This window comes from Giraffa tippelskirchi, chromosome 6 (assembly GCF_054371585.1).
Source record: "Giraffa tippelskirchi isolate mGirTip1 chromosome 6, T2T-mGirTip1v1.2.pri, whole genome shotgun sequence".
Lineage (NCBI taxonomy): Eukaryota > Metazoa > Chordata > Mammalia > Artiodactyla > Giraffidae > Giraffa > Giraffa tippelskirchi.
In genome coordinates this window covers 163,222,636-163,249,646 of record NC_137280.1, presented here as the reverse complement: position 1 = coordinate 163,249,646, position 27,011 = coordinate 163,222,636, and the positions used below count along the sequence as shown (strand labels likewise).

The 27,011-nt window shown below is 52.4% G+C and overlaps 3 protein-coding genes across 10 annotated transcripts in view; 2 read left to right on the top strand and 1 right to left on the bottom strand.

The window, feature by feature from the left end:
• ARB2A (ARB2 cotranscriptional regulator A) overlaps window positions 1-15,236 on the top strand; it is a 424,113-nt gene extending 408,877 nt beyond the window's left edge. For 2 of the 3 annotated variants that reach the window (XM_081498710.1, XM_081498707.1), the window contains 3 exons: window positions 11,015-11,160; window positions 13,258-13,335; window positions 14,155-15,236. In XM_081498710.1, the coding sequence (XP_081354836.1) occupies window positions 11,015-11,160; window positions 13,258-13,335; window positions 14,155-14,157 (227 nt within the window). In that variant the 3' untranslated portion in view covers window positions 14,158-15,236. Of the gene's footprint in view, window positions 1-11,014; window positions 11,161-13,257; window positions 13,390-14,154 lie in introns of those variants that run through there. The other variant, XM_081498706.1, reaches the window with a different exon arrangement.
• NR2F1 (nuclear receptor subfamily 2 group F member 1) lies at window positions 10,400-20,763 on the bottom strand. Of its 6 annotated transcripts, none has more exons than XM_081498738.1 (4): window positions 19,983-20,160; window positions 19,633-19,856; window positions 16,611-17,138; window positions 10,400-11,484 (listed from the first exon to the last, which is right to left on the bottom strand). In XM_081498738.1, exons 1-4 carry the CDS (start codon window positions 20,099-20,101, stop codon window positions 11,204-11,206), a joined length of 1,152 nt encoding a protein of 383 aa, XP_081354864.1. In that variant the 5' UTR covers window positions 20,102-20,160; the 3' UTR covers window positions 10,400-11,203. The 6 variants fall into 6 exon arrangements, with proteins under 6 accessions (XP_081354864.1, XP_081354862.1, XP_081354863.1 ...); XM_081498736.1 differs by having other exon boundaries at window positions 19,633-19,978; window positions 20,018-20,160; XM_081498737.1 differs by having other exon boundaries at window positions 19,633-19,936; window positions 20,018-20,160.
• The window catches only part of LOC145510938 (uncharacterized), a 157,108-nt gene continuing 150,675 nt past the window's right edge, over window positions 20,579-27,011 (top strand). The window contains exons 1-3 of the mRNA XM_081503113.1: window positions 20,579-21,050; window positions 21,084-21,403; window positions 24,269-24,503. Coding sequence (XP_081359239.1) covers window positions 20,579-21,050; window positions 21,084-21,403; window positions 24,269-24,503 — 1,027 coding nt within the window. The remainder of the gene's footprint in view (window positions 21,051-21,083; window positions 21,404-24,268; window positions 24,504-27,011) is intronic.

Below are 27,011 nucleotides of genomic sequence, written 5' to 3'. Positions count from 1 at the left end.
TTTTTTCTAAAAGAAGGTTTTTCTCCTCTCTAAGGCATGGTCCTTCAACAACACTTAAAAAAAAAAAAACTGGGGTTGAGAATGGACATAATAAACGTGTTTCTAAGGTTAAGTTGGAAATCCAGACAGGCTGCAAAACTCAGCGCGTGTGTGATGATGAGCTTTACTTTTCCAGCCTGATTTCTCAGAGGCATCCAACACCTTCGAAGTGTTCAAATAAGGACACACTCTTATCTATTAGAAAGTAAACTTGTGATGGGTTTTGTTATTGGGATGAGGGAAAACTTTCTTACCCTCACAAACACCTCATCTTTAAAGACTTCTGTCTGAGAGCTTGACTTACCCACTCTGGTCAGTGAGTCCACAAAAACATGTTAAAATGTTTCAATAATTTTTTACCAACCCAAGAAGATTTTTTTTGAAGGTAATGGACCTTTTTTTTTTTTTTCCTCCTGAAACACAGTAAGACACGTTGGCAAGCGCACTTCCTACCTTAAAAAGAAAGAAAAAGAAAAAGACAAGACAAGAGAGATCTCTGTCTTTAAAGGAGGGGAAAGGTGGGGGGAAGGAACTCTTCGAAACCTTGAAAATTCTCCTCTTCATATTAGGAGCTTCTCCCCAACCCCCCTGGCCGGTCTGCTCTTTGAAAAGGAGTCCTGTCACTCAGAAAGGAGCTGTGCCTCCAACCTCCTCCCCATCCACCCACCCAGCCGGCCCCCCTCAGCCTCGCCGCCTGGCCCCGGCCCACCCCGCGGCCCTCCCCGCGCGCGCACACGCGCACACACACACGCACACACACACGAGTTTCTTCCAAGTGCTTTTTCAAGTAAGAGCTGGAGAGATGAGAGGTGCGGCTTCTCCAACGCTGAGGCAGACAAGTACTTCTCAGCCCGCGGAGCGCGGCTCGCCGCGAGGCCCGGCGCGCTTTGCACGTCCCGAAGCCCCCGGGCACCCCGGGCCGGCCCGCCCTCCCCGCGGCGCTGGGGCCGCTCACGCGCCCGCGCCCCGCACCCCACGGAGCCCTTTGTTCGGCCCGGGTACCCACGCGCGGCCGCCGCTGCTGGGAAGGATGCTCGGGGTGGGGTTGGGGGTGATCGCGGGGCCGGCCCCGGGCGGACGCCCCGGGCGCCGGGCAGATCAAGATTCCTGGCACTTTGGGGCCCGCGAACCGGGGCCACCCCCCAAGTTCCAAACCCAAGGCGCAAAGCCGGGGTGAGGGGCCCTGGGCGGGCGCGCTCCGCACAGGGGTGTAACCACTGCGCTCTCTTCCCTCCTCCTCCCCATTCCGCCTCACCAGTTTCTCGTCTATTTTCTTTCTTCCCCCTCACTTCTCTTACCCTCTGCCACGCTCACAGGCTCAGTGGGTGGGAGTGTGTGTGTGTGTGTGTGTAAATGTATGTGTGTGTGCAGTTAGGTGGAAATTTCATAAGAATATGCCCCACACTTATAAACTTGCCAGGATGGGGGAGTATGCTCCCGAGCGGTGGGAGAGTTTAAGCGACTTATTTAGGAGGAAATAGGGGGTCAGATTTGGTCTAAGTGGAACATCTGCAAAACATTCAAGCAGCTTATTCAACAAAGAATCTAGCCATTTATTGTAGAAATAATAAAAAGCCACTAATGATTATGGTTCCCACCCCTTCCCCCAAAAGGCCAAACCCTAATGAAATAATTCAAAGGTAGGCCTCATTTCCTAATAGTGGAATTAAACAACAACAAAAAAGAGCCCAACTAAACTTTCCAGCTCTGCCTTCTTAAGGGCCTGGGAACCTTGCTGAGAAATTAGGTAAATAAAAGGCGAGTTGGAATTTCTGTTGAGTTCAGGCTGCAGTGCCCCGACTTGCTGTAGTTCTACCTTGATACGCAATGACAAATTCCTCTTTAAATAATAAAATGTGAAAGACTCTTCAGGATGCGAAGATGTCTGGGGTTAAGTAGCTTTTTAAACCATCAGTTTTTAAATGCCTAGTGCAATGAATACACTACCTTTAAATTCAAAAACCATTATAAATATGCTATACATCTGGGTGCCAGTTTATCTCTCCATATTTCTTTTTAAAATGAGGAAAGCATTCATAAAAAGCTACTTGGCACACTTTATTTTAGGAAAGCAGATGTTAATTTTTTCACGTATCATTTTATGACCAAGTACATGTGTAACGTTGGAAAGCATCCAGAACGCCTCTATTATTTGCTAAATGACTGTGAGTTGAGGCATATTATCTCAGCCTAACCATGGTATAGGTTATATCAATAAAGTAAACATCTGTGATTTTTTTTTCTTTAAACCAGGGGATGGGGGGGTATACAGAGTTACTATAAACGAGGGAGGAAAAAAGAAAAGAGTTCGACTAGGAAGTGCACACCTGAGTGGTAGCAAATAGGATATTTATATTGTTCGGTGCAAAACAAAGTCCACAGTCGGGCACTCGGGGATATTGACATGACGGGAGATAAAGTTGAAAGCCTTTCCCGGCGTGCCAAATGGGATTCTCCCTGTGGCCTTCTGCGTGGCAAGATAACAGGTACTGAGCGCTCCTGGCGGCGTCGGGCCTCCGCGGCCGCCTCCCTCCCCCACCAGCCGGCCGGGGCCCAGCCCGAGTCGAGCCGAGCGCTCGGGCTCTAGGAATTCCCAGGCTCTGCGGCAATTTCCGCGGGGTTCCCAGCCTAGAAATCTGCTCAGGAAGCGTCCTCATTTGCCCTGCGTCGCTCGAGGACGCCGGCGCCCAGGATCAGCCAGTGGCGTGATAATTAATGGAATACAATATTTATGGTCGGATGTATTGACTCGGAGGCAAGCGCGCCGTGTAGACAGTCCGTGGGGGTCTGACAAACGGGGGGTGAGTGAACAAACATAATGACCGGAGTACTTATGTCTATCCGGTTGACTCACTTAAACCCGAGGTATGGAACATCATGATAAATATTAATATCCACCTAAACAGTCCCGCCGTCCTCCTAAGTTCTCCCTTCCTGCGCGTTGCCCTTTACAAAAAGGCCAGAGAGTAGGTGGGTTTTTTTTTAAAAAACATAAAATGCTACAAAATATGAAAAATAGGTCACCAATAAAATTGGTCTCAGCATGGAGCGTAATTGCAACAAAGTGCCGCCGAGTAAAATCGAGGAGTGAGCTGGCTGGGGCGGCACAGTCGCGAACCATCTGGTGTGTATTAAAAGTGGTGCTGTAAATATTGCTGAGAGCTAATGCATTATCGGCTTCTATAAGTGCACAGGGCCTGTAAGCTTTCCATATGTTAGAATATGTAGATCGCGGGAGAGGAGAGAAAGGTGTTCCACCAACCCCCGGCTTCGCAAGCATTGTTTTGCCCACTGTTGGTGGAACTGGCCCCCGAGTGTAGAAGACTCATTCCCATGTTGTCCTCCCCACCCCCTTCGCGGTCCTCTCTTCCTCCAGTTTGCTTTTTCTCTTTTTCTTTAGCTCTTTCTCCCAGCTCCCTCCTTCCATCCCCTCCTCCTCACTCCCTTCTCTCCAAGGGGATAGGACAGGCCTTGCTGACGTCACTTCACATCAGTAGAAGAGAGTAACTGTTTCAGAGAGAGAGGGAGGAAAAAAAAATTCATCTGTTTTTCATCAGTGCTCAAGTTTTGCCTTTTTAATAGAAATGAGCTGCTCAGGCTGAGTACTCCTTCTGATTTGAAGCTTGTGGGGGGTGGTCCAAGAGATTGGGAGGTGTTCTTCATCTCAGGGGCTGAATCATCCTGGAAGCGGATCTGAGGCCAGAATGAGCCCAATTGATGAAACCAATTAAAAAAAGAAGATGCAAAGATGATGTCTTCTAGAGTAGCTTTCACATCCACACCTCCTAGGCAACTTTTGCCAAGGAGGGTGGAGGGCTTATGGTTCCCTGACACTTCTGTTTAGAGTCCTGGAACTTCTTCCCTCCTCTCTGGTTCCTCTCTTCATAATTCCACCCCCCGCATACCGAAACCGCCACACACAACACAGCTAATAATTTTCCTGCTGTCACATTACTCTTCTAGGGAAAACAGTGAGAGTCCTCCTTTTCCTGATGATACCCTGCTTTCAAGAATTTACCATAATTACCCCTTCATCTCCTCTGAGCAACCCCCTCCCATATTCCTCACTACAAGTTTCTACTCAAATCCTGTGCAAAGAAATTTCCCTACATTGTCCCACAGATCATTTTTTTCTTTCCCCCAGCTGTCCTCTTTGCTTCATTCTTCCTATTCTATGCCATCTTTCCCTTCCCCTTCCTCTCCACCTCTCCCTCTTGTGCACACACCTCCAGGAGTTCCAGTGTGGATAAACCTGCTGGTCATGACAACACAAGTTCAATCAGCAAATAAATAAAACTCTTACTTTTTTTTTTGGCTGCCGGCTGCATTTCCCCCTCTGGCCGTTGCCTCCTTTAATTATAGGAGCTATATTTCTTCCCTGGGAGACATTCGAGGGGATTTTTTAGTAGGAAACTCGTTTCTGCTGAGTTACTTTGGAGCCAGGACCAGTCAGTGAGTGGCCGATACTCAGAGGCTTTGAGTGAAGTGCAGATTGAGACATATCGAGTTCCCTCTAAAAGGATCATTTCATGTGGGAGGTTGGACACAAAGTTTGTACTCGTGACTGGCATTCCAGTGAGAGACATGCATATTTTAAAACAACAAAGCAAGCTAGAAAGAAGGCTTAGGGGAGGGGAAAAAAACTTGGAAAGAAGTTACTAAGTGACAAACATCTGTCAACATGGGATAATTTGTACACTATCTGCCTCCTTTGATGGTAGTTCAAGGCAGAGGATCTAGGAAAGCAAAGTGGATGCATATTTATCCCTGTGAAATATGGTAAAAATACACTTTTCTCCCAAATAGGTGTAAGGTGATTAAAATTGCTTGAATTAATATTATTTTTAAATGCTTCTTAAAATAGTGGAGACCTCCAAAATTGCTTATTTCTGATAGTACAAAAACTAGATCTTATTTAATCTTGAAAGAAGTTCATTTAAACAATGAAGAGCGATAAAGTAATAAGCAGGGTATTTATTATAGAAAATAAAATGAATTGCATCATTAAAAAAAAAAAAGCAAGCTGAAGAAAGAAGAGAAACTAAAAGCTCAAACAACCCCTGGTTGCTATAGTCTAGAAATCTTTTAACTACAAGTACCAGCTTTACATGTGTCTGTCAGCCAAACATATAAACATTCACCTCTCTGCGTGTCAACAAGGAGAAAAGGCAAAATATTTTTCAGAGGATTTTCTGTCTCATTTAAGCTTGGAGTTTCAACAAGCCTATTACAATTTGAGAGAGAAAAACAAAAAAGTTTCTTTCTTGGGGAAAGAAGTTTCTAAAAGCAGAGTAAAAGATCAGGCGAGATCCTAGGATCTTTTCTTTTCTTTTTTTTAGTACCCAGAATCTCCAACAACCAAATGTAAGTTCAGGCTCCAGCTTCCACTGAGAAATCTTTTTCTCCTCCAGATCTGAAGACAAAAGGAGAGGAGGCCTGGTGGTGAGCGGGATATCTCTGTTAGTTGTCAGCGCAGGTCCATGGGTTAGGAATGCTAATGAGCCTCTTGGCCAGCTGAAGACTCAGTTCTCTCTCGCACACCCTCACGCTCACACACACTCAGGCTCATGCGTGCCGACTGACAAGCACACAGACAGAGGCTCCTGCACGACCCTGTCTCACTCCTTTTTCCTCTGAGCCTAGAGATCGATCGCTGACCCCACTGTTGGGCCAACGCTTTATTTATCTGGCTGTGCAATGATATTATCAGCCTTAAACGTTATATACAGCAATGTCTTCCTAAATCAACACAATAGGATAGCTTGCGGAGACCAGCCTGGTCTGTCTTAAAGAAATCTCTGGCTATCTCCCTCTCTTCCTCCCTCCTCTCAGTTACAGACACCCCTTTCTCCTTTCCACTTTTACTACTGGGGCTCTTTTATACGTTGGGCTTGGGGATTTGATCTCTTTCTCTCAGCTTGGTTGGAGGAGGCCTCAGCCGACTAGGAGATGGATAGACACATTATCCACCCATCACTGTGATCTCCTTCAGGGGTTGCCTTGTCAGCTGGCTCCAACTGCTTGGACCCACTCTATTCCCATGATCCCGGATTGCTCAAAATTGGGGTAGAGGAGAAGGCGAGTGTGCAACCTTGCACCGTGTTAATTGTTTTCTTTCCTCTCAATTACATTCATAAACCTATTTTCTGCATTGCCTGTTATTTCTTTGTGCTTCAAAATTGAAACCACGTGCATCCTTCTTCCCTCAGCACACACAATAAGTGCGCTGCGCCCCCCCCCCCACCCCCGCACCTCCTCCCCCAGCCCATCACACAACTATTTACATCTTGGTTACTCACTCCGCGCTCCGGGGCCCCAGGAGAAGAAATTGGCCCCACGGGACTAGGTGAGGCTTTGAGTCAAGCATCTCTCAAATCCGGATCGTATCTCGTACCTCGGGCCCCCCACTCCGGGAGAGAGGCTCGTGAACTCCCGGGCCGGCCTCCGCCCGCCCTGCCTCGCACAGGTGGTTGTGGCTGACTCTGGGACGACCTAGCGGGGAGGACATCCAGGCAGAAAGGCAGCTCTGTCGTCTCCGGGCGGGCCCACGCCGGGGTCAGCGGTGGCGGCGAGCGCGCCTTCCCCGGCCCCTGGTCCACGCAGAAACCGAGTTGGAGCGGCCACTCCCCTGGGAGCCTTCCAGACCCAGGTCCTCCCAGGCAAAGGAGTCTCCCCCCCACCCCCTAAATAAATAAATAAAGTCCAAAGGGGGGAGGGGGAGCTGGAAAATGGATTCGCTGACAAGGAGAGATAATAAATGAGGGGCGCTTTCAGATAGATATCTCAGACGTGAAATTGCGCCCAGCTGGTTGTGTAAGCAAACAAATAGTTTCATGTTAGGAACTCTCAACTTGGGGCTTGATGAATAGAACACGACAGAGGTAAATGGGTCTTTAACTCATTTAGGAATACAACTCTTTGGCTTTCCGAGCAGAAGGCCCAGTGACGCCACGGATCCCGAGCAGGCCCTCTAACAAGAGTTTTATTAGTTCCCCACTTGGGTTTCCCGCAATCCCCTCCCCAGCGCTCCTTCGTGGTTTCCCCCTGCGGAGACGTTCAGGTGATGTGTTCTGAGGCATCGAGGAGCTTAAGAGGTGATGCTGCTGCTGTAGGAGATAGAAGGACTGCCTACCAGCGGAGGCGGAGAAGGAGGATTCAAAAATAAATAAATAAAAATCAACTTTTGCCTCTTTCAAGCAGACTAGCTCAGGTAGCTTTGGGTGCGGGGGGACTGCAGATCCCTGGCGCTCCTGGCCCAGAGTTGGCCCGAGGGGCTTCCAGGACCGGACCGACCCCCTTTGCCGCCGCCAGAGACCCCTGAGCCTGAACCCCCCGAGGGGCAGAGTTCCCGAAGCCCTAGGTGGTCCTGGGGGAGGTGGGTCCATCCTCATCCCCGGGCTTTCGGCCAGGCCTGGTCGCAGGTTGAGTTGTGCGTGTCAGGGGCAAAGGTCAGATTTTAACTCCCTTGGGCCAGTCCTTGTCCTTCCACGGCGGATGGGGGCGCAGCCCCGGGCCCTAGAGATTCCTGGAGGAGAGCCAGTCCCAAGACAGTCTTTTTTTTGATGTTTTCAGCAAAGCTGGGTGGCTAAAGTAGTTTAAACCGACTTCAAAGGCCCCTCAGATTCGCAATCACCCAGCAAGTGTTTGGGTTAGAAAGGGGAACGCTTGGCTTTTATATGTCACAGGTAATTTCCAGAAGGAAGTCACCTTGTGTGGGCCGCTCTCCACCTGTTAAGATAGCTTTCCTCTTGCCCTGGGAGGGGGGAGTCTGTTGGTTCTACACCCCCCCCCGGCCCCCCAGTGAGACCAGCTCCGCTCGCCGCGCACCCCCAGCGGCCGGTCTGGCCTACACCTGCCCGCGGGCCTCACACCCGGGGCCCAGGGCTCCCCCTGGCGCCTTTTGCTCCAACGCGGCTCGCTGCTCAGGGGCCTCCAGATGGCCAACCAAGGCAGAGATGCCCCCGGTCCAGGCGGCCTTCTGCCCAGTGGCTCCCAGGGTCTGAGGACGTCCAGGATCCAGAGCAGGGCCACCCCAGCCTTTCCTGGGCTGCTTCTCCGCGGGGCGACCGGCCCTTACCTTCCCCACTCCCGGATCCCCTAACAACTCCCCGAAACCCCCGCCCCCTCACCGGCCACTAGTCAACTGGGCCAAGGAGCTTTTCGATGGCTGGGAGCAGAGACAAGGCTTCCTGGTCGTCGGAAGCCTCAACCGGTGGCTTAGATGCCTCGGTCTCAGTTCCTAAACTTTCCCTTAGTGTGAGCAGATTCATGCGGCCGGACTGCGCACCCTGAGAGTTGAAAGCCTCGAGGGGCAGACAGCGCGCCCCCTGTCCGGCTCTGCAGGGGGCGCCCACAGGGCCCCGGAGTCCCCAGGAGGCTCCATGTCTCTGGTTGAGATACAGAGACCTCTTAAGATGACTGTCTCTGTGTGTCTAATGCAGGCGGGGACCATCTCAGCCACTCAGAAGACGGCAGATCGAAACTCCCTACCTGCAGCCCCCCCAGGCGGGGCTGCTTGAGAACGGAGCAGAGCATCTCTTACTTCTACCTTGCGAGGAGCCCTCGGAGCCTCCTGGTTCCTAGACCAAGCCTGTGAGACCCCAGGAAGGCCAGCTCTTCTTCCCATGCTGTGCAGGTCCTCTGCCCACCCACCCCCACCCCCAGTTTAGGCCCAGGCTTATTTAGAGAGGTCATTGGGATTGCCCGGGCTGTAGGCAATGTTCCTGGCCCTGTCCAGCAAGAGCCAAGTTAGTACTGTCACCCCCGGACCCCCCGGAAGAAGTGCTTCCTACACCCAGGACCTTGTTTTCCCGGACGAGTCCCACACTGGGTGCCTTGTACCTCCATATTGAAATTAATTGAAAAATATGTTTCTGACCTAGGAAAATGTTTATCTGTTTTCATCAGAGGGATCACACTGTAATGAATATATTTACATCTCATTTCAAGAAAGGCAGGGAAGATGGGTGAGAGCTTGGAGGCAGCTCAGCTCCCCTCCCCACCCCCAGCAGTGCCCCCAGGAAGGCCCCCTGAGACTTCCTGGGAAGTGGTCAGCGGTTGAATATGAGTTCTTCCCACACCCCTCCTGCCTTGGGTGCCCAACCTGCAAACAATTCAGCCTAGGCCCCAAAAACACTGTCCCTGGGTGTGATGCAAAGGATGAGGCCCAGAGCTGGGTGGGACCTGCAGGAAGGCAGGAGGGACCCAGTGGCTGGAGGGGGGCCTTTCCACACCCCACACATCTTATCAGTCTAGCTGTCCTAGGGCTCAGGCCCATCCCCAGGTGGACCTGCAGGGGCTTCTGCACAGAAAGTGGTGCCAGGCTGCACCGCACCTGGAATATTAAAACTTTAGGTGGACTGGAGCCACCTGGAGACTTCTAGACAGCAAACTGAGAGCAAACTTTGCCACTGACTTCTGAAAGTATAGCTTTGGCTGTTTGGGGCTGGGGGAGAAGGTGAGGGGAGAAGCAAAGAGGTGTTATTTTTAAAGAGCTGGCATTATTAATACATTAAGAAAAAGCTCCCTTGGCTATTTGTGTTCTTGAAGCACCAACTCGGATCCTATAAAACATTCATGCTCTGAAAGCTGTTACAGAGAGCACCCTCCCCACCCAAGGAGAGGCCTTAGTAGGTTTCTGCCCTGAAAAGACCACTAGGACTCCAGTGCAGCTTCTTGAAAAAATCAGCTACTCCAGTCCAGCTCCTGGACCCCCAAGTTCCAGATCCACACGTCTAAGTGCCACAGGGGGGGCCCTTCCAGATGCCCAATGGAGCTTGGAGGGCCCTCCAGGGAACCCCTGTCACAGGGTCTGGAGTGAAGAGCAAAGCGTAGCCCGCTCTTTAGCAAACCATAGGGGGAGCAAAGCCAGGGCTCACAGCTGAGACCCCAATTCTCTCCAGAGAAGAGCTAGGAAGAGCCTGACCCTCTAGTCACAGCCAAGCACAGAGGCATCTTTCCGTCCTGAAACCCCTATGTCCAGGGCTCCATGCCTCTCCAGCCAGGCACATTCCCACCTGCAGAGGCTGAAGCTGGCGGCACAGAGGCTCGACCCTAGGGGACCAGGTCTGTTCCAGACTCCTGGCCAGCTGGGTGCTGGCTGCCCACCACCTACAAGGTCAAGATGGCTGCTCCCCGTAGCGGCACCGAAGGGTGCTCTTCCTGCCCACTCTGTCCCACGCAGAACCTGGTCTTCCACATTTACAATCCCAAAGCAGCTGCTTGGTTTTAGGAAATAAATCTAGCCAACTTGGTAATGGACCTTAAAGTTTCTCCCCACCCCATTCTAATAATTGGAATGGCAATTAATTGGAGGGTTCTCTTGCACTGATGACATCTGTCAAGCAAACAGACACATGGGTTTTGCTAAATTCTTTTTATTTTTTGTTTAAATTTTCACTTCGATTTTAATTCTTGAAGAACAGCCTCGACAACATATATCGCACTCATTATAAGAAGCAAAGGGTTATATCAAAAATTATTAGTATAGAATCACAGGAAATCTGGTTTGGAACCAGAAAAAAATACAAAACAGATATAGATACATAGACACAGGACAATTTTTTTTATAATTATTTGGAAAATGTTATTTTCCCCTAATTCTTGTTTCTTTTTTTATGTGCATACGATGTTTAAATTTTACAAAAAAATGAAAATAAAGACTAGTATTTTACAAAATGAATAACAATGTCTGTGTGTGTGGTGTGTGTGTATGTGTGTGTGTGTGTTTCTACATAGGATTCGGTCCACTTCCATGGGTGTTGTTTTCTGTACAGAATATATCCACATCCGTCCACAATAAATCCTGGAAGGTCCATTAGTCTCCTTCTGTTTTATTAAAATTTTCATGGTCCTCTCTTCCCAAATTGGTTTTCTTTTTCTCACCAGACAGAAGGGCCTGTTTTCTTTCCTTTCGAACGTGTTCCCGGATCTGATACTAAAAAGAGTCTCTCTCTCTCTTTTTTTTTTTCTCCAGGTTTGCAGCTTCGGTTTGCCTGTCTGCGCCGTGGGCGGCTCCTGTCGCCCCCCGGCCCTCCTCCCTCCCTGCCCAGCCCCGCCGCACCCTGCATCGGCCGCCTGGTGTCTCCGCGGCTTTGGAGTCCATGGCCCCCCGCCGGTGCTGTGAGTCTCTAGGGGCTGGGGGCAGGTGGGAAGCGCCCAAGGTCTAGGAGCACTGGATGGACATGTAAGGCCAGTTGAAGCTGCTCCCGGATAGTAACATGTCGCGGATGAGAGTTTCGATGGGGGTTTTACCTACCAAACGGACGAAGAAGAGTTGCTCGATGACCGAGGAGGACACGGTGCGCAGCGAGGGCAGCCGCAGTAGCAGTTTGCCGAAGCGGCTGGGCTGGTTAGGGTACTGGCTCCTCACATATTCCTCCAGCGCGCACTGCGACTTCTCTTGCAGGCTTTCGATGTGGGCCGCATCCGACAGGCCACAGGCATCTGCCCGCGCAGCCACAGCAAGGAGAGACCAGGGGAGGGGGCACACGGTTAGGTCAGCCACCAGCAAGGTCATAAACAACACGCCATTCCATTTTTTTTTTTTTAATAAGAAGCAAAGGCGGAAAAAACAGAAATTGGAGGAAAAAGAAAAATCCTCCCTTCTTCGTGGCTCCCTACTCCTTCTTCCCTATTTCCTTCCCCCCAGACCCCAAGACCAATAAAAATATAAATCAAACCCCCACCGAGCCTAGGGGAACCGAAGAGAGGAGCGCACACTTGCAGACACACTCTCTCTATTTCCTTTGTGTTTCCTCTTTCACCTTTGGGTTAAATAATGTACGATGCTGGAGCCATGTTTGCTATACGGAGCAACCTGGCCTCCGCCTGCAGGGGAGCATCTTTTCCGCTGTGCTCATTAAAGGAAGGACTTCTGCCCTCTTTGCCCCAGATTTTGGGGGTGTCCAGGAGCCCTGAAGAAATATGCAGCCTGGAGGCGGCTCTAAAACACTTCTTGGGAGGCCCTCTCTCAAACCCAAACAACCCCAAGCAGGAGAACCTAGATTGTGTAGTGCACAGACGCATGGGAGGTGGGGGTAAGGAATCGTAGGCTGGCAGTGCCTGCAATCAGATCAAGCCCAGGCTTTAGCAAGATAGGATCTGCGATCCACTATCTATGCAAGCAAGAAGTCTGCAGCAAATCCTTAGTGAAGGTGAACACTTCTATCGGTGCCTTGGATCAAGTAATTGAAAACTGGTCACATCTCTGTAAGCTGTATAATAATCAGAAGGAATATGGCTTAGTTACTCCAGGCTATAGAAAGGAGACAACTTCAGCGATCAGACACAAAGCTGGGCTGGGGGCAGCAGCTGCTGCTGCTGCTTGAGGACTGGGAGGTGGGGGTTGAGGGAGGATTTGGAGACACAGGCTTCCTGTCGCAGGACTAAGAGAAAAAATGCACCTATATGCAAGGAAACGTCTGAAAACCTGTGTGTTTAATCTCATGTCAACCAGGGGCTCTTCTTGGTCTACTAAAAATATTCCAAGACAGCAGCTTATACTGTATCAACTAACTAGAGGCAAGCCAGTGGAGGGGAAGGTGGAATCAGAGGAAGCGAAGGCTTCTTCTTCTAGTTCAAACACCAATGTTGTTTCTTGTATTAATAATAAATATTTAAAAAAACAGGAAGATCACAGAGGAGCCCTTAGCCAGTCAGGAGGTTGACTAGAGAGCAAAGGCGGAGTTTGCTAATATATAGATAGATCTGGGAAGAAATGCATGCCTGGTGATGCCCCCCCACCAAAGGACACCATCTAATTGTGAATGGGCAAGTGTAACCCAAAGAAGACACAGCGAATGATTCAAAGCGGAACCTGTGTCTGCTGAGTTTCTTGAGCTTTATGTCTCTATTTCAAGAACTGGGACTTACAAAGCAGTCTAACACCTTCATCTACAAGGCTATGGCCTTAAGCAAAAATACAAATAAAACTAGTGATAATTCAAGAACTTCTGAGGCAGGTCTCCTTTGACCCCGGATCCAGATTGGGTTCCTCTCAGATGTCTAATTACTCTAGCCAGCCATTCGGGTGCATCCACACTAGCCTGACTTGGGAAGTCAGGGAGACTTTATGGCTAGTGGGCTGGGGGCAGGAGCACTTTGGTGCTTCAGTGCTTGGAGAGGGGACCCTGAGGTCTGCCCTTGGCCTGCAGGCTAACCTGATTCTGCTCTATGACCCCTGAGCAGACTCATATTTACATCTATCTTGCTTTACAGGCTTTATCTGCCCCTTATGGCACAGGATCCCACTCAGCCTCAGAGAATGCAGCATGCAAGGGACTCATTGGCACCCAGGTAGATTTTTTTTAAAGACCCACATGGCATCTCTTTGGATCTGTAAAATATGTATCTGATATTTACACTTAGGGCCCCCAGCATGCAAGATCACTACCTGTCCCCCAGCTGGGCAACTCCAAGGGAGTTGGAAAGGCGAGCCTGGGCTCTGTGTTGGCTTCGTGGTCAGAGTTCTTTCGGGCTTTGAAGGCAGGATGCCTGTAGCTGGACCCCTGCTGCAAAGTGCCAGCTTGCCAGCACTGTGCCTCCTCTGGGGCAGGAGCCCTAAACTGGGCCTGGCCTCCTACTCTAGCTACTCATTCCTACTCCAGATATTTCTGCCACAGGATTCCCCCAACTGTGGAGTGACAGTGTGAGCTCTCAGATCAAGTAGGTGGTTGTGGGAGCAAAACTAGGTGAGCAAGGGGTGAGATCCAGTATATATTTACACTCCATGAGTTATACCCCAGATAAGAAAAGGAGGCAGAATGTGCAAAATCCATGTCTCGCTTTTTATATGGGAGTGTCAATGTGGAAACCCTCGATATTTCTTCTACAGTGTATGGAAAAGAAATTATGTAAATAAATAACCATTACCGCTCAGGCCTTCCCGGCTTAGCCTTTGTAGTGCAGAGAATGTATTTCATGTTGTGCATTCAGAAGAGTTTAGTTCAGGAAATATAGATGTAATCAGCTGCCATAACTAGAAATCAAAGTTATTATTGTGTTGAAAATGGATTTATTGTATTTATGTTAACTAGATGGCTCCTTTCAGGGAAAGTCTCATTTATTTGAGAGAATATTTAGGTGTATGAATTAATGAATTTTTTTTTTTTAAAGTAAGTTCAGGTCATGACCTAGTCCTTGGATGCCGTCCAGAATATTAAGGATTAAACATACCATCCGGAGGCCAAATGTGAAAACCACCACAGGGAACCCCCGTGCCAGCTTCAAATACTTAGCCGGAGCAAACCTCGTTGGACAATATGTCTAAAACTGTCTTTTCCATCATTCAAAGTTTGCTTAAAAGTTGGATGACTTTGAGAAGGCTTCCCATGAATTCCCTTCTGGCTAGCAATCAAAACAAGTTTAGTCAAAAGTGGAAATGTGTTACATGGAGGAGGGGGGGTGAATTACTACTGACAGCTCTATTTCCATTTTCAGATAGTCTTCTTGCAATTTTCCCGACAAAATAATGTCATTGTTCACTTCTCGGCCTCCTTGCACCTTGAAGACTTGGTTTAAGAAATGTCTTTGGGAAAACTTTTTTTTTTTTTTTAAAGGAAGATTTTTCATAGGGACATTTTAGGATGGAAAGTTGAAAGAAAAGCATGAATAATTCCACAATCTTCCCTGCAGCCTGCACGGTCCTCGCCTCTCTCTGGGAAAGGGCAGGAGATCAGAAAAGTCAAGGGGGTTCAAAGAACCTTAGTGGGGGACAAGGAAAAGGGAGGGAGACTTTGCTTGAGAAGACCTCTGTCCAGCTCCAAGTCACAATTCTGCTTCAAGACACCTAACTGGGTGAGATTGTAAAACCCCAGCTTCCCCAACACTGGCTTGCTTCCTGATTAATTTGGCTAAAGAGCTGGGTAGTGGAGAGCCAGCCAGGCCCTAGGCCTGCCAGAACTAAAGCAGCCGGGTCGCTACTTCCCAGGCTCTTTGTCACTTTTGAAAAACACGTTTCCATCAAGAAGACTTATTAAGATAAAACGCATTCAAACACCGAGGAGGCGATTCAATAAATCTTCCATTTGTTTTAAGGTTCTCACTTTATCCTCTTGCAAAGAATAACTCCCTCTCCCACTAGCAGACCTGCATTTGCACTGAAAGTAAAAGGGGGGCAGTCCAAGTCCACGGCTCGGGCCACCCTGCATACAAATGAGATGCTCTTGTCTAAATAAATTATCTGCTGTTCAGATCGATATTAATACTACATTTGCTACATTACAATATTGTGCAAATTTAAGAGTCATTTTAATACAATGTAAATACGATTCTTCACGCATGAAAGCCAGGAAATATTGATAGATTATACCACTGCTTACTGTTCAGCAAGGCCTTGGGAGAGGGGTTTTGCCATCCCTGCTTGAGAATGGTTTTAATTTGGCCTTTGGAGGTCCTGGCTCTAGGATAGATTTATTAGGATGGTTTATTTGTTCTCTGAATGGAGGAATTAAAAACAATAGGGCCAATAATGGTGGTAAAAATGGCAGCTAACTCTGCTCACAGTGGGCCAGGCCGGAGACCCAGTCTGAGCAGCTCTGTTCCCCACCAGCGTCCTTTCTGGCTTTGTTTATATTTCCCCCCATTACCTGCTGTCCTGGGTGTTTATATGTTTCCCTCTTGCAGGTTACAATAATAAAAGGGGGGCAGTGTTCTCAGGCTCAGACGAGAGCCTTCAAAGGCTACGCTAATGCACTTTCCTGGAAGTTAATTTGAACCATCTATCATAAGAGAAATTGTTAACATGCATGTTACCACTGCCTACATTTAATGTGATATTTTTAAGGCACTCTGTTAAATTTCCAACGTTCATGCGCTTCGCATGGGCTATGAGATTTATCTCCGGGGCGGGAATCCTCGCATACTTGCGGGTTCTCCGGCATTGCTTTTGTTTTTTATCTTTCTTGTTTAGATCGAATCCGTTTTTTACGACCCTCAATAACCTCAGCAACTGCAAACATGAATGGTTTCCGATAAGGGAAAATCAGGCAGCCATAAAGCGGGATTATTTATGATTTATTTGCGCGGATTCTTCTCTTGCCACCTCTCCGTGTGTGTGTCTCACTGTGTCGGGAAACTCAGCCAGGGAGCGTGCCACGCAGAGGAGAAAGCCACGTTCCCACGTTCCCTTCCTTCCCTCTCCTCCCCCAGAAACGCCGAGCTCCGGCACACACGCGCGCACACACACATCGCACACACATGCACACCGCACACACGCGCGCAGCCAGACGGATCCACGGCACCGCCTCCCCGCCACCCACCCCTCCTACCCGGCCAGACACGCGCCCGTCGCCGTCGCCCTGCGCGGGGCTCCAGGCCGCCGGACCGGGCCGGGCCGGGCCACCGATCGGCCAGCAGCCGCGCCGCCTCGCCTCCCGCACCGCTGCGCTCCCAAGATGGCAGCGGCGCCACCGGCCGCTTCCCCCGCGCGGGCACCGCAGGCCCCAGGGCCCGGCCCGGCCTCCCGCGGACCGATGAGGGCCCGGGCCTCTCTGGGAGCCGCGGCGCGGCGCGGGGCCTGCGGGCGAGCGCTCCCGGCGCCGGCCTGGCCCTCCCAGCGGCCGCAGCCTCACCTGACGTGAACAGCACGATGGCTTTGAGGCAGCTGTACTCGGCCGAGTCGACGTGCAGCGCCTTGAGCTTCTCCACCTGCTCCTGGAAGATGCGGATGTGGTCCATGAAGGCCACGACGCGGTCGGCGGACATGGGCGAGGCGTGCAGGCCGGCGGCGGCCAGCAGCGGCGCCACGTGCAGCGGCATGGAGCACTGGGCTGCGTTGAGTACGAACAGCTCGCTCCAGGTCAGGCGGAGCAGGGACACCTGGTCGGTGATCTGCAGATCCGGGAAGAAGGGGATGTTGCGGGCCCACTCGACGGCGCTGAAGAGCAGGCGCGCGGCCAGCTCGCAGATGTTCTCGATGCCCATGATGTTGTTGGGCTGCATGCACTGGCTGCCGTAACGCGACGTGGGGTAGGGCTCCGCGCGCAGCAGCAGCGAGATGTAGCCGGACAGGTAGCAGTGGCCGTTGAGGGGGTCCCCGTTGGTGAGTGCGTACTGGCCTGGATTGGGTTGAGTGGGAGGCATTCTTCCTCGCTGAACCGCTGACAAAAAGAAAGAGAGAAAAGAGGCAATGTGCATCCAGGGGGCTTGCAAACAGCCCGTGCCGCCCCGCAGCGCACCGACACAATGCGGAGGCTCGTCCCCGCGGGCACCAGCGCCCCGAGCATCTTCCTTGGCGCTGGCCTTCACTCCCGGCCCACACCCGGAGGAAGACGGCGTGGGGTGAAGCCCTCCAGCTCCGTGGCTAGGTCCGCCCGGTCATCTCGGGCGCTCCTGGCCACCCCAGACCCGGCCAGAGCTAGGCCTGAGTTAAGGGCTTCCCCCGCCCCAGCCTAGCCTGACCGAGAAAGTGCACCCCAACCCCTCGACCACCACCAGGTCACACGCAGATTAATGACATCCCACTCACCCCTCCAGAAGGAACCCAATCAGGGTAAAACAAAAACAAAACCCAGGCGAAACCAGAGAAAAGGTTGTGGTTCTAGGCACGTGCCTAGCTGCCTCTTCATTTGCAAGCAAGCAGGTTTTGTTCAAAATATTTCCACATTCTCTAAAAATGCTATAGAATTATCCTTTAAATAGACAGAAGTTACATACCCTACTCATCACTTACAACTTGTGAATAGAAAACAAGTATCCTGCACCTCTCCCCTACCCCCTCCTCCCCATCGCCCCACACAAAGTTCTCACTGTTAAAAGCAACAGAAAATTGAAAAAAAAAAATCAAGAAAGAAGTTGAACTTACAGTAGCCAAACATTATTGAAAAAAGTGGAAAATATAATTAATGTCTGTCCTGTGAGGTGCCACAGCAACCTGCAGCCAGCTTTTGCCCAGTGAATGCACGAGCTTGCAACTGCAAAAACACTGGATTCATTAACCATCTGAATGCAAAACGTAAGCATGCTTTGAGTTCTTAAAGCTGACCAAAGTTTTTTTTTTTTTTTATGTGTATGTTTTACTTCAACAGTGCCAGCGTTTTAAATTGCCATGTAAACAAAGACAACTTTAGGAAAAGTTAGGGCTACTGAACTCTCCCCCCGCAACAAATTAATACAGATATGTCCATGTACACGTAGCTTTCTTACTTCAGGTTGTACACTATTTTCTTAAGTTTGCACTGATTCTCATTTTAATGCAAGCCTCAATGCAATTTAAGCTCTTAAAACATAACTGGCTAGAATACTTTTTTCTAATTATAGTTTTGAACTTGGCAGTTATTTTTCAATTAAATGAGAGTACAATTCAAAGTTTGTTTTTTTTTTTTCAGATGCTTATAAAATCTCCCTGGAGCTAGAAATGAAGTCGTCATATTTGCCTGCTCCTTGAGATCTGAAGAAATTCAATTTCTTTTCTTGTGGCATATAAAATATAATTTTAAAGTCAATTACAATAAGGAGTAATCTGCATTCTGCAAAATTGACTGGTTTGCTAATTTGACTATAAGACATCTTTAATGATTGTCAGGAGATAAACTTTAACTGTAAATGGCTAGATATATTTATAAGAAAAGTGCTGCATTTCTTGCCACATGAACATGAAGCATATCTAAATACAACATGAAAAGTTGTGTTAAAAGAAACCAAAGCCATACAACACAGGGATTAAATGATGTTGAAGCTCATGCCAGCTGCAGTCTATGCATTATAGACAAATCAGAAGGATCGGTAAATGCCGTTGTAAATTGTAATTTGTATGCAGTATTTAAACAGAGGGTGGAGTTTGATGAAGAAATAAAACGAGTATCATGCTTTAAAAAAAATGACACAACTATGAAAGCACGGTTCAGTCACAAACTTTCCTTTGAAAGTAGAGGGGTGAAAACAAGGCCACAGCTCTGGAGGAGGCGGCCCCAGCTCGGTGGAGAGGAGAGGGAACCAGTGAACAGGCCAGAAGCGCCCCCCCTTCCCTTCTAATTAGACCTACAAGTGCAATAAATCTCACTCCTCTTTTTCCAAGCTAAGCTTCCAAAAGGATGATGCAGTCTGGGATCTATGGTCCTCCAGTCTCCAGCCCTCCCCCATCTTAAATAAAGGGCAATGAAGACGTGGAGAGGAAAGGGGAATGAAAAAGAACAAAAACACAAAAACCACAGAAACAGAGTTTTCTGGGGGCAATAAGCAGCCCTCCCCCCAAGTTCATGCCAGCACAGCTCCGAGCATCCTCACGCACACGCGGGAAAGAGACACACACCGGGCACATCCAAGACAGAGGGAGGGGATTTTCCAGCACAGCTCACGATCCTAGGGGCACCGTCCCGAGCAGGCAGCGGGCGGGGTGGAGAAGCCGGGGAGACGAGTACAGGCCGGGAGGGGGAGACAGCGGCAGCGAGCTGGGGTGGGGGGTAGGGGGTGGGGTTGGGGAGACGCTGGAGGAGGAAGGCAGCGGGGACCGGGGGGAGCTGAGACGGGCCGGGACCGCAGGAGCCCCAGCCCCAGACAGCAGCCACCCCCGCGAGAGAGGGAGAGAGAGAGAAAGAAAGAGGGCCGGGGAGGCGGGCGAAGCTCCGGGAGAAAAAGCACGGAAGAAATATTCACCTTCCCGCCTCATGCCCACTTTGAGGCACTTCTTGAGGCGGCAGTATTGGCACTGGTTGCGGTGGTGCTGGTCGATGGGACAGTTCCTGTTGGCACGGCATGTGTAAGTTAAGTTCCTGCGGACGCTCCTCTTGAAGAAACTTTTGCAGCCCTCGCAGGTGAATTGGCCGTAGTGCTTGCCGCTCGACTTGTCCCCGCACACCACGCACTCGATGTGCTGCTGGCTCTGGCCCGAGCCGGGCGGGCCCTGGCCCTTGTCCCCTGCCGTGCCGGGGGTGGCGGGCGCTCCAGGCTGGCCCGGGGTCTGCGGCGTGTGCGGCGCGCCCGAGCCCGCCTGCTGCTGCTGCTGCTCGCCGGCGCCGCCGCCGCCGCCGCCGCGGGCCGCCTGCGCTGCGGGGTTGGGGCCGCCGGGGTTGCCCCCGGCCACGTCGTCCTGCGGATCTCGCCAGCTGCTAACTACCATTGCCATATCTTTGGGCCCGGGGAGCGCTGGGGGGGAGCCGAGCTGCTCGCCGAGGGCCGCGGGGCGCGCGGGCGCGCTGGGAGGGGAAGGGGAAGGGGAAGGGGGGAGGGGGCGGGGGCGGGGGGCCCGCCCGGCGCCCCGGGGTCGCGGGAGCCGAGCCCGAGCCGGGCACCGGCTGCTGCCTCCGCCGCCGCCGCCGCCGCCGCCGCCGCCGCTACTGCCTCGGCCGCCCCGCTGCTGCTGCTGCGCTCCCGCCCGCCCTGCTGGCGTTTTGTTGTGGTTCCTGCTGTTTTCTTTCTCTCTTTTTGCAGCCCCCCCAGGCTCTCAGGCTCCCCCCCCAACACCCCTGCTCCCCTCGCCCGCTCCCCCCCGCGCTCCGATCTTGGGGGGGCCCGCTCTCCTTCCCCCCCTCCCCACCCCCCCCCAGCGAGCAAGCTCCGTTCTCTCGCTTTTTTCTTCTTCCCCCAAGTTGCAAAATCAGAAATGGCACAGGCAGCAGCCGGGAGCGGCGCGGGGCGCAGCGCCGGGGGCGGCGGGCATGGGCCACGGCGCGCGCACACACTCACCCTCCGCCTTGCCCGCACCCCCGCGCACACACACACACACACGCACACACACTCGCACACACACTCGCTCACCCGCGCCGGGCGCCCGCCCGCCCGCCGGCCGGCCGGCCGCTTGGGCTACGCGCTGCGCGCCCGCAGAGCAGACATAGAGGAAGCCGGCGAGGGCGGCGGCGGCGGCGGCGAAGGAGGAGGTCGCGGCCGCAGGCGCCTCTGGAGCCGCTGTCTCAGCTGCAGCGGCGAGCGCCGCTGGAGGAGCCGGGGCCCGGGCCGGAGTCCGAGCTGGAGCCGGGGCCGCAGTCGGAGCGCGAGCCGGGGATCGGGGCTGCCCGCGCCGCCGCCGCCGCCGCCGCCGCCGCTGCCGCCGCTGTCCCGGCGGGAGCCCTCGCTGGGCTTGGGATTGAAGGGAGCGCGGTGAGCCCAAGCCCGGCGCGAGGCGAGGCGGCCGGCGGCGATCAGGGCGCGCTGGTGTCGGGCGGCCAGGTCCAGGGCCGGACGCAGCCAGCCATTCAGGAAGGCAGCGCTGGAGAGCGGGAGGCAGCCAGCGAGGAGGATCACACACTTTGCTCTTTTTGTTGTACCGGTGGCGCCGGGCTCTCACTGCCTTCTTCTTTCGGGAGGTGACGGAGGGGGAGAAAAACACAAGATAATTCACGCCGGCGACGAATTCACAGCGGAACAGAAAAAATCAAAATCAGAAGAAAAAGAATTGCGCAAAAAAAAAAAAGCGAGAGAGACATCCAAAGTAGGTCGAATAAATAATCCTCTTCTTTTCCTCTTTCTTGCTCCTTCTTCTGCTTCTTCTGCTATAACACACAGAGCTAGTTAAAAAAACCCTGGAGATCGCCCAAAAATGTTCTTTTTTTAGTATTTTAAATAAGTGCTCTTCAGCCGGGAACCAACACCCTCCCTCCAAAAAAAAATCATATATGTATAAAATAACGATAAGAAGAATACGAAGGGGGTGCCTCCTCCTCCTCTTTTTTTTTTTTTTTTTTTTTAAGTTTAGCCCTCACTCTTCTGCAGGAATGGAGTAAAACAGACAAGGAGGAGGGAGAAAAAGGAGAGAAAGAAGAATACGGGGGAAACAACTAATAGAATATGTAAGAAAAGAGAAAGGGGAGAGAGGAGAGAGAAAGATTGAGAGAGAGAGAGAGGCGGAGGAGAGAGAGAGAGGAGAGAGAGAGAGAGAGAGAGAAGAGAGAGAGACCCCAAAATTGAATGCGTTTAAACGGGAGGACTCGCAGAGCAGTGTTTCCGAAAGGGGGATCTGTGCGAATGTCTGTATATAGTGAACTTTGACACTACTATTGAAACTGACACGTTTCTATGGAGATCGCTGCCTTATATGGAGCTCGTGTCAAGGAGCCAAGAGAAGGGCTGCTGGCAACTGATAATCAAAGGCGACTGACTGGTCAGAGCCCTGAATCGGGGGGAGAGAAAATGGGAGGCTAAGGTTAGCCAAGCCTCCCGCACGCCATTGGTTGGAGAGCCCCTCCCCCCTCCTCTTTTTCTTTCTTTCTTTTTTTTTCCTTCCCCTCCCTCTCAGCTACCTACTGACGGGGATGGCGAGGGGAGGAGGAAAGAAAGTGGAGGGGGGGGGGTGTGTGCTTCTGACAAGCGCAATTTACATTGAGATCGCCCTGCGCTGCTATTTACTGTGAGACCTGATTAGTATGGGTCGTCTATGGTCACACACACACACGCACACGCACGCACACACATACACCAACACCAGAGGGGGAAGGGATGGCGAGGGGAAGAATGCCTTGCAAGGGGTAAAAAAAAGAGAATCAGACATTATTTTGTTTTCTTCTGAAAAGTTTTTAAATTTAGCTTTTATGAGCATGAAGACGATCATTGGAAATGTTTGGAAATTTTTAAATGGGAATTAAAACTCTTACCGTCCTAACGATTTCTGAAATATCCTGGGTTTGTATTGTTTTGTTTTTTCACATATAAGCACAGCCCTAGAGTGGATTCTGCTCATTTTCTATTCCTTTAAGAAACAAAGTAGGGACTCCCTGTTTTTTTTTTTCCTTGGTCCAACGTAAATTTTGGTTTTAAAATGAAAGGTTCAATTATGACAAAACGCACTTCTGGAATTCGCAGAAATTGCCCCCCAAATTAATCCGAATCAATAGTTTCTCTTCATCCCAAAGGTGATGTTTGAAATACCCCCCCGATATTTCCTTCTTTTTTTCCTTCCCTTTTTTGATATCCTCAGGCTGTTCTAACCTCCAAAGAACGCTCCAATAATTGTTAATAAAAAAGAGTAGTAAGTTCTCAAATTGCTGCGGGGAGGGGGTTCGGTCAGTGCGGGCCGAGGCCGAGTCCCAGGAAAAGGGGGAAAGGGGTAAGAGAGAAGGGATGCAGATGGGGATGGGAGGTGGGGAGGAGGAAGGTAGGAGAAAGAGATGGGGGAGAGAGGGAAGAAAGGACGGGGAGAAAGAGAGATAGGGGAAGAGGGAGGGGGCAGAGAGAGACAGAAAGAGGGAAAGAGAGGGGAGAGACCCCCAGTTCCCAAAGGCGATTGGTCGCCGGAGGAGGCCCGGGCGGGAGGAGCGGGTCCCGCCGCGAGGCCTGCAGGAATCGCTGGCTCCGGCTGCCACCTAGCGGACGGGAGCCGCGTCCGGGAGACGCGCGGTCGGGTCCCCTCCTCCTCCTCCTCCTCCCCGCCTCCTCCACCCGGCACGCAGCCCTGTGCCTTTTCTGCAAACCAAGACACAGCACTTTGAAAATTCTTTCAATGGATTTTTTTTTTTCCTCCTCCTTCTTCCTTGAAAGATCGTACTGAGGGAAAATGATACTTCTATTAGTTACATATTCTCCAATCGCACACTCGCATCTTCCCCCCCCCCCCCACCTCCTCGTTCTGCGATCGCTCCCCTAGGCAGGCTCAGGCGGGCGCGCAGCGGCGCCGAGTGACAAAGCCGCCTCCCGCCGCCGCCGGGGGGTGCGGAGCTGCGCGCCTGCCCGCCGCCCCTCGACTCCGGAGAGCGTCAAAGTTTGTCTCAGCTCCAGCACCCCCGAGCCTCCACACGCCCTCAGGTGAAGGTGGGAGTTAAAAAAAAGGCCACGCTGTTATTGCCGGAGGTAGGGTTTGTGTGCTTTAATACTCGTTCTCCCTTTAAATGTCACCAGGGAGGGGGTTTGGGGGAAGCGCTACGCCTTCGGGGTGCGTTTTGCGCTTCCCGGTCTCCCTCCAATCCTACTGAGAGTCAGGAACCCGGCGACCGCTTAGTGACGAGCGGCGATGCGAAAGAGCAGAATAAAGGCTTTTCCGTGTCTTGCCCCTCCACCTCCCGCCCTGCAGCCCCTCCAGTTCGAATAATGCAGGGACACAGTCCATGCACTCTGCAAGCAGCAGCCCCATTGTACGCTGTAGGGGAGGCTACGGGGGGCAGGAGAGGGGTCCTTGCCCTTTCACGTCTCCCCAGATAATCGCGCCCAAGTCTCCTGGTCAGTTAAAAGGTGAAAGGAGAACACGATTAAAAGAACAGAAAAAAAAAAAAAAAAAAGGAAGGAAGGAAAGAGAAAAAAAAAGAAGGAAAGAAGGAAGCAAAAGAACGAGTTTTCTCATAAGAATTCTAAATGTTCCTACTCATAGAGTACAAAGGCAGGCAGTCGAGGGCAGAGGAAGCAGGCAGAGAGAGGGAGACCGGGAGAAGGAAAAGAGAACTTGGAGAGAGACGGAGCGAGTGCAAGAGGCAGCGCGAAGCGAACTCCAGGGAACCGGAGGCTCCCCTCGCCTGGACGCCCGGCTCTCGGGCCCGGCCGCCCTCGGACCCTGGACCGGAAGTCTTGGGAGCCAGAAGCCAGAGCCGGCCCGTCTGCCCCACCAGGCAAGTAACGCGATGATTATCGTTTCTTTTGAACTCGGGGTGGTTGTTGCAACGCGGACAGGCCGGGAGGCAGCGATTGCTCGCAGGGGTTCCGCAGGCCTGGAGGGGGAACCCCTCGGTCTAGCCAGCCGGGGAGGGTCGAGAAGAACTTTCCGTGGGGCCCTGCTCCGGAACCGCCCTCCCCCGAGCCTCTGTCCCGCGGCGGCATGGAGAACAGGGATCGCGGCCCGCGGCGCCGCCCTGGAGCTGAGGATTGCGCCCCACCGAGCATCGGTCCAGATTCAAAACTGATCGCCCCCCCCATCCCCATTCGCCACCCTCCTCCCCCACCGGCGGGAAGAGGCTGCGGAGCCTCCAGCCTTGGGTGGGGAGAGAGGCCGGCGGAGGGTCCACAGGTTGGGCAACCCGCGCCGCCGTCCCCCAACCCCCAACCCCCCTTGGCGGGTGCCAAGCCGGAGCCGCGGTGGAGTCGGCGCGTAGACCGCGCCTTGCCCGGCTGCAGCCAGGCCCGGGTGAGCTTGGCTCCTGCCGCCCACCTGCGGACGCCGTTTGCAACGGGATCCCCCTAATGTAACGCGATCGATGGCTGCCTGTTTGATGTGGGTGAGAGCTTCAGCGGATTAAGAGGGACCCCCAAGCCGCTCTCCCCAGCGGAGAACCCGCGGCGGCGGCGGCAAGAGAGCCCGAGATCTGTAGCCAGCCCAGCAGCCGGGGGACTGGGCCGGGGCCGGAGGCGGGGGCGGGGAGGGGTCACCTCTCCCAGGGGTGAGGACGGAGCCCCTGTGCATGAAAGGAAGAGCCGCAATTAAAACCGACAGGCGAGCTCTCCTCCTCACAAGGCAGGGGCGCGCGTTTGCGTCAGAGGGCGCGCGGGGCGGGCGCGAGGGGCGGGGGCAGCCAACGCCGGGGGCCGCGCCCGAGGGCTGGGTGGGCGCGGGAAGGAGCCCGCCGAGCTGCCTTGGCCTTGGCTTGGCGGGGCGGGCTCGGGGCTAAGGCGGGGCCGGAGGACGAGCGGCGGCTCCCCAAAAGCCGTGGGGGCCCACTCACCCTCTCTAAGGGGCTTCTTCCTGCCGCCCTCCCTACCCTGAGCTTCCAAACTTGGGAGAGGCCCCGGGGGATCCGGCGTACCCCGGGGGGCTGGGAAAGAAGTGGAGACCTCAAGTGGCTTCAGGCGAAGCCTCCTGCTTCTCCGGAAGGAAGAGAGGGAGGGGTGCGGCCGCCCCCCCGCCCCCGACCTCAGTTACAGAAAGGGGGGCGGGCGGCTGTTGGAGATGGTGCTCTGAGCCGTGGAAACCCTCGGGTTTTCAAAGCAGGGGCACAGATCCCGCTCCTGTAGGGCATATGCGCCAACTTGCTTTCGTGAGAGGGGGCAAGAAGAAACCGAAGCTTTTCGAGAAGAGGCGCTTTCCCCTTTTTGGACTCTAGAAGTCCGAGACTTTTCCCCTTCTTGGACTCCAGCCCAAGCGGCACTTTAGGCTTCGTTTCTCTTCTGGACCCTGTCGTTCTCCGAGCGCCTTTGCGCGCCCGCAGAGCGCCTCCACTCGGGCTCAACACCCCACCCCCAGCTCAGGTTCTGGGGGAGCTTAGGCTTTGTCTCTGCGAGGCTGGAGTTTGTTCCTAGTGCAATTTGGCACTCTGGTCCTGAGGCTGGATGCGCCCCACACTCAACCAGGAGATAATGGTATCTGTTGTTGGGGAGGGCACTTAAGAGAAAAATGATCATATTTTGCGGGAGCAGGTGGGTCCTCAAAGTGTGAAAATCCACCCACGGGATTTTCAGGCACGCCCAGCTGCAAGGGCAAAAAAGCATTTGGAATTTCGATCTTTCTTCCACTCAGCCACTTTCCAAGGTCTCTCTCCCTCCCTTCTCCACCAAGCTCTTGTTTGAGGTGGGGGGGAGGGGTGGCCTCTAAGTTGAGTCCAAGCGTGGACTTGGCCCCTGGATCCAGACCCACTGTGGCCCTTGTCTCAGCACCCTCCTTGAGAAGGCCAGCGTCGTGGCCATATATAGTCAGCCCTCTCCAAGGTCTCTGTCCTGATGAGGCCCCTGTAGACAGGAGATGCCTCACCAGAGCCTGGACTCCCAGGCCTCCCTTCTAAAGCCTTCCTCAGTCCTCCTGGTCCTCATGGTCTAGTTCAATGCACAGAGTCTCCAGTGTGTCTCCCCAAGGGACATGAGAAGGTACCCCTCCGTTTTGGGGAGAGAGATCAGGCTTATTATACCTCTTGTGGATTGCTAGTATCAGAGCTCAGACTTACTCACTTTTTAAACACCTTCCACACAACACTTGCTCTCTTCTAGCATAACAGCAAATAAACAGTTGTGACCTGATGGGAGAAGGAAAGAAGCAGTGGTTTCACATACAGCATGACTTGCATTCCAGGCCCGAGTCCAGATCCATGCAGATTTTCTAGTTGATCAACAACCCCTCTCCCCACTATCTTTCTTTCCACTAAGGCTGGAATCATTCTTCACTAATCCCGTGACCTCTTTGATATTAGTATTTT

Bases quoted from the DNA above. Each gene is read 5' to 3' on its own strand.
- NR2F1 (XM_081498735.1), bottom strand. From the start codon at position 20,101: ATGGCAATGGTAGTTAGCAGCTGGCGAGATCCGCAGGACGACGTGGCC. The intron at 17,139-19,632 runs GTGAATATTTCT...TCTTTTTGTCAG, and splicing joins AGTGGGCATGAGGCGGGAAG to CGGTTCAGCGAGGAAGAATG. The intron at 11,485-16,610 runs GTGAGGCTGCGG...CTGCGCGGGCAG, and splicing joins CATCGTGCTGTTCACGTCAG to ATGCCTGTGGCCTGTCGGAT.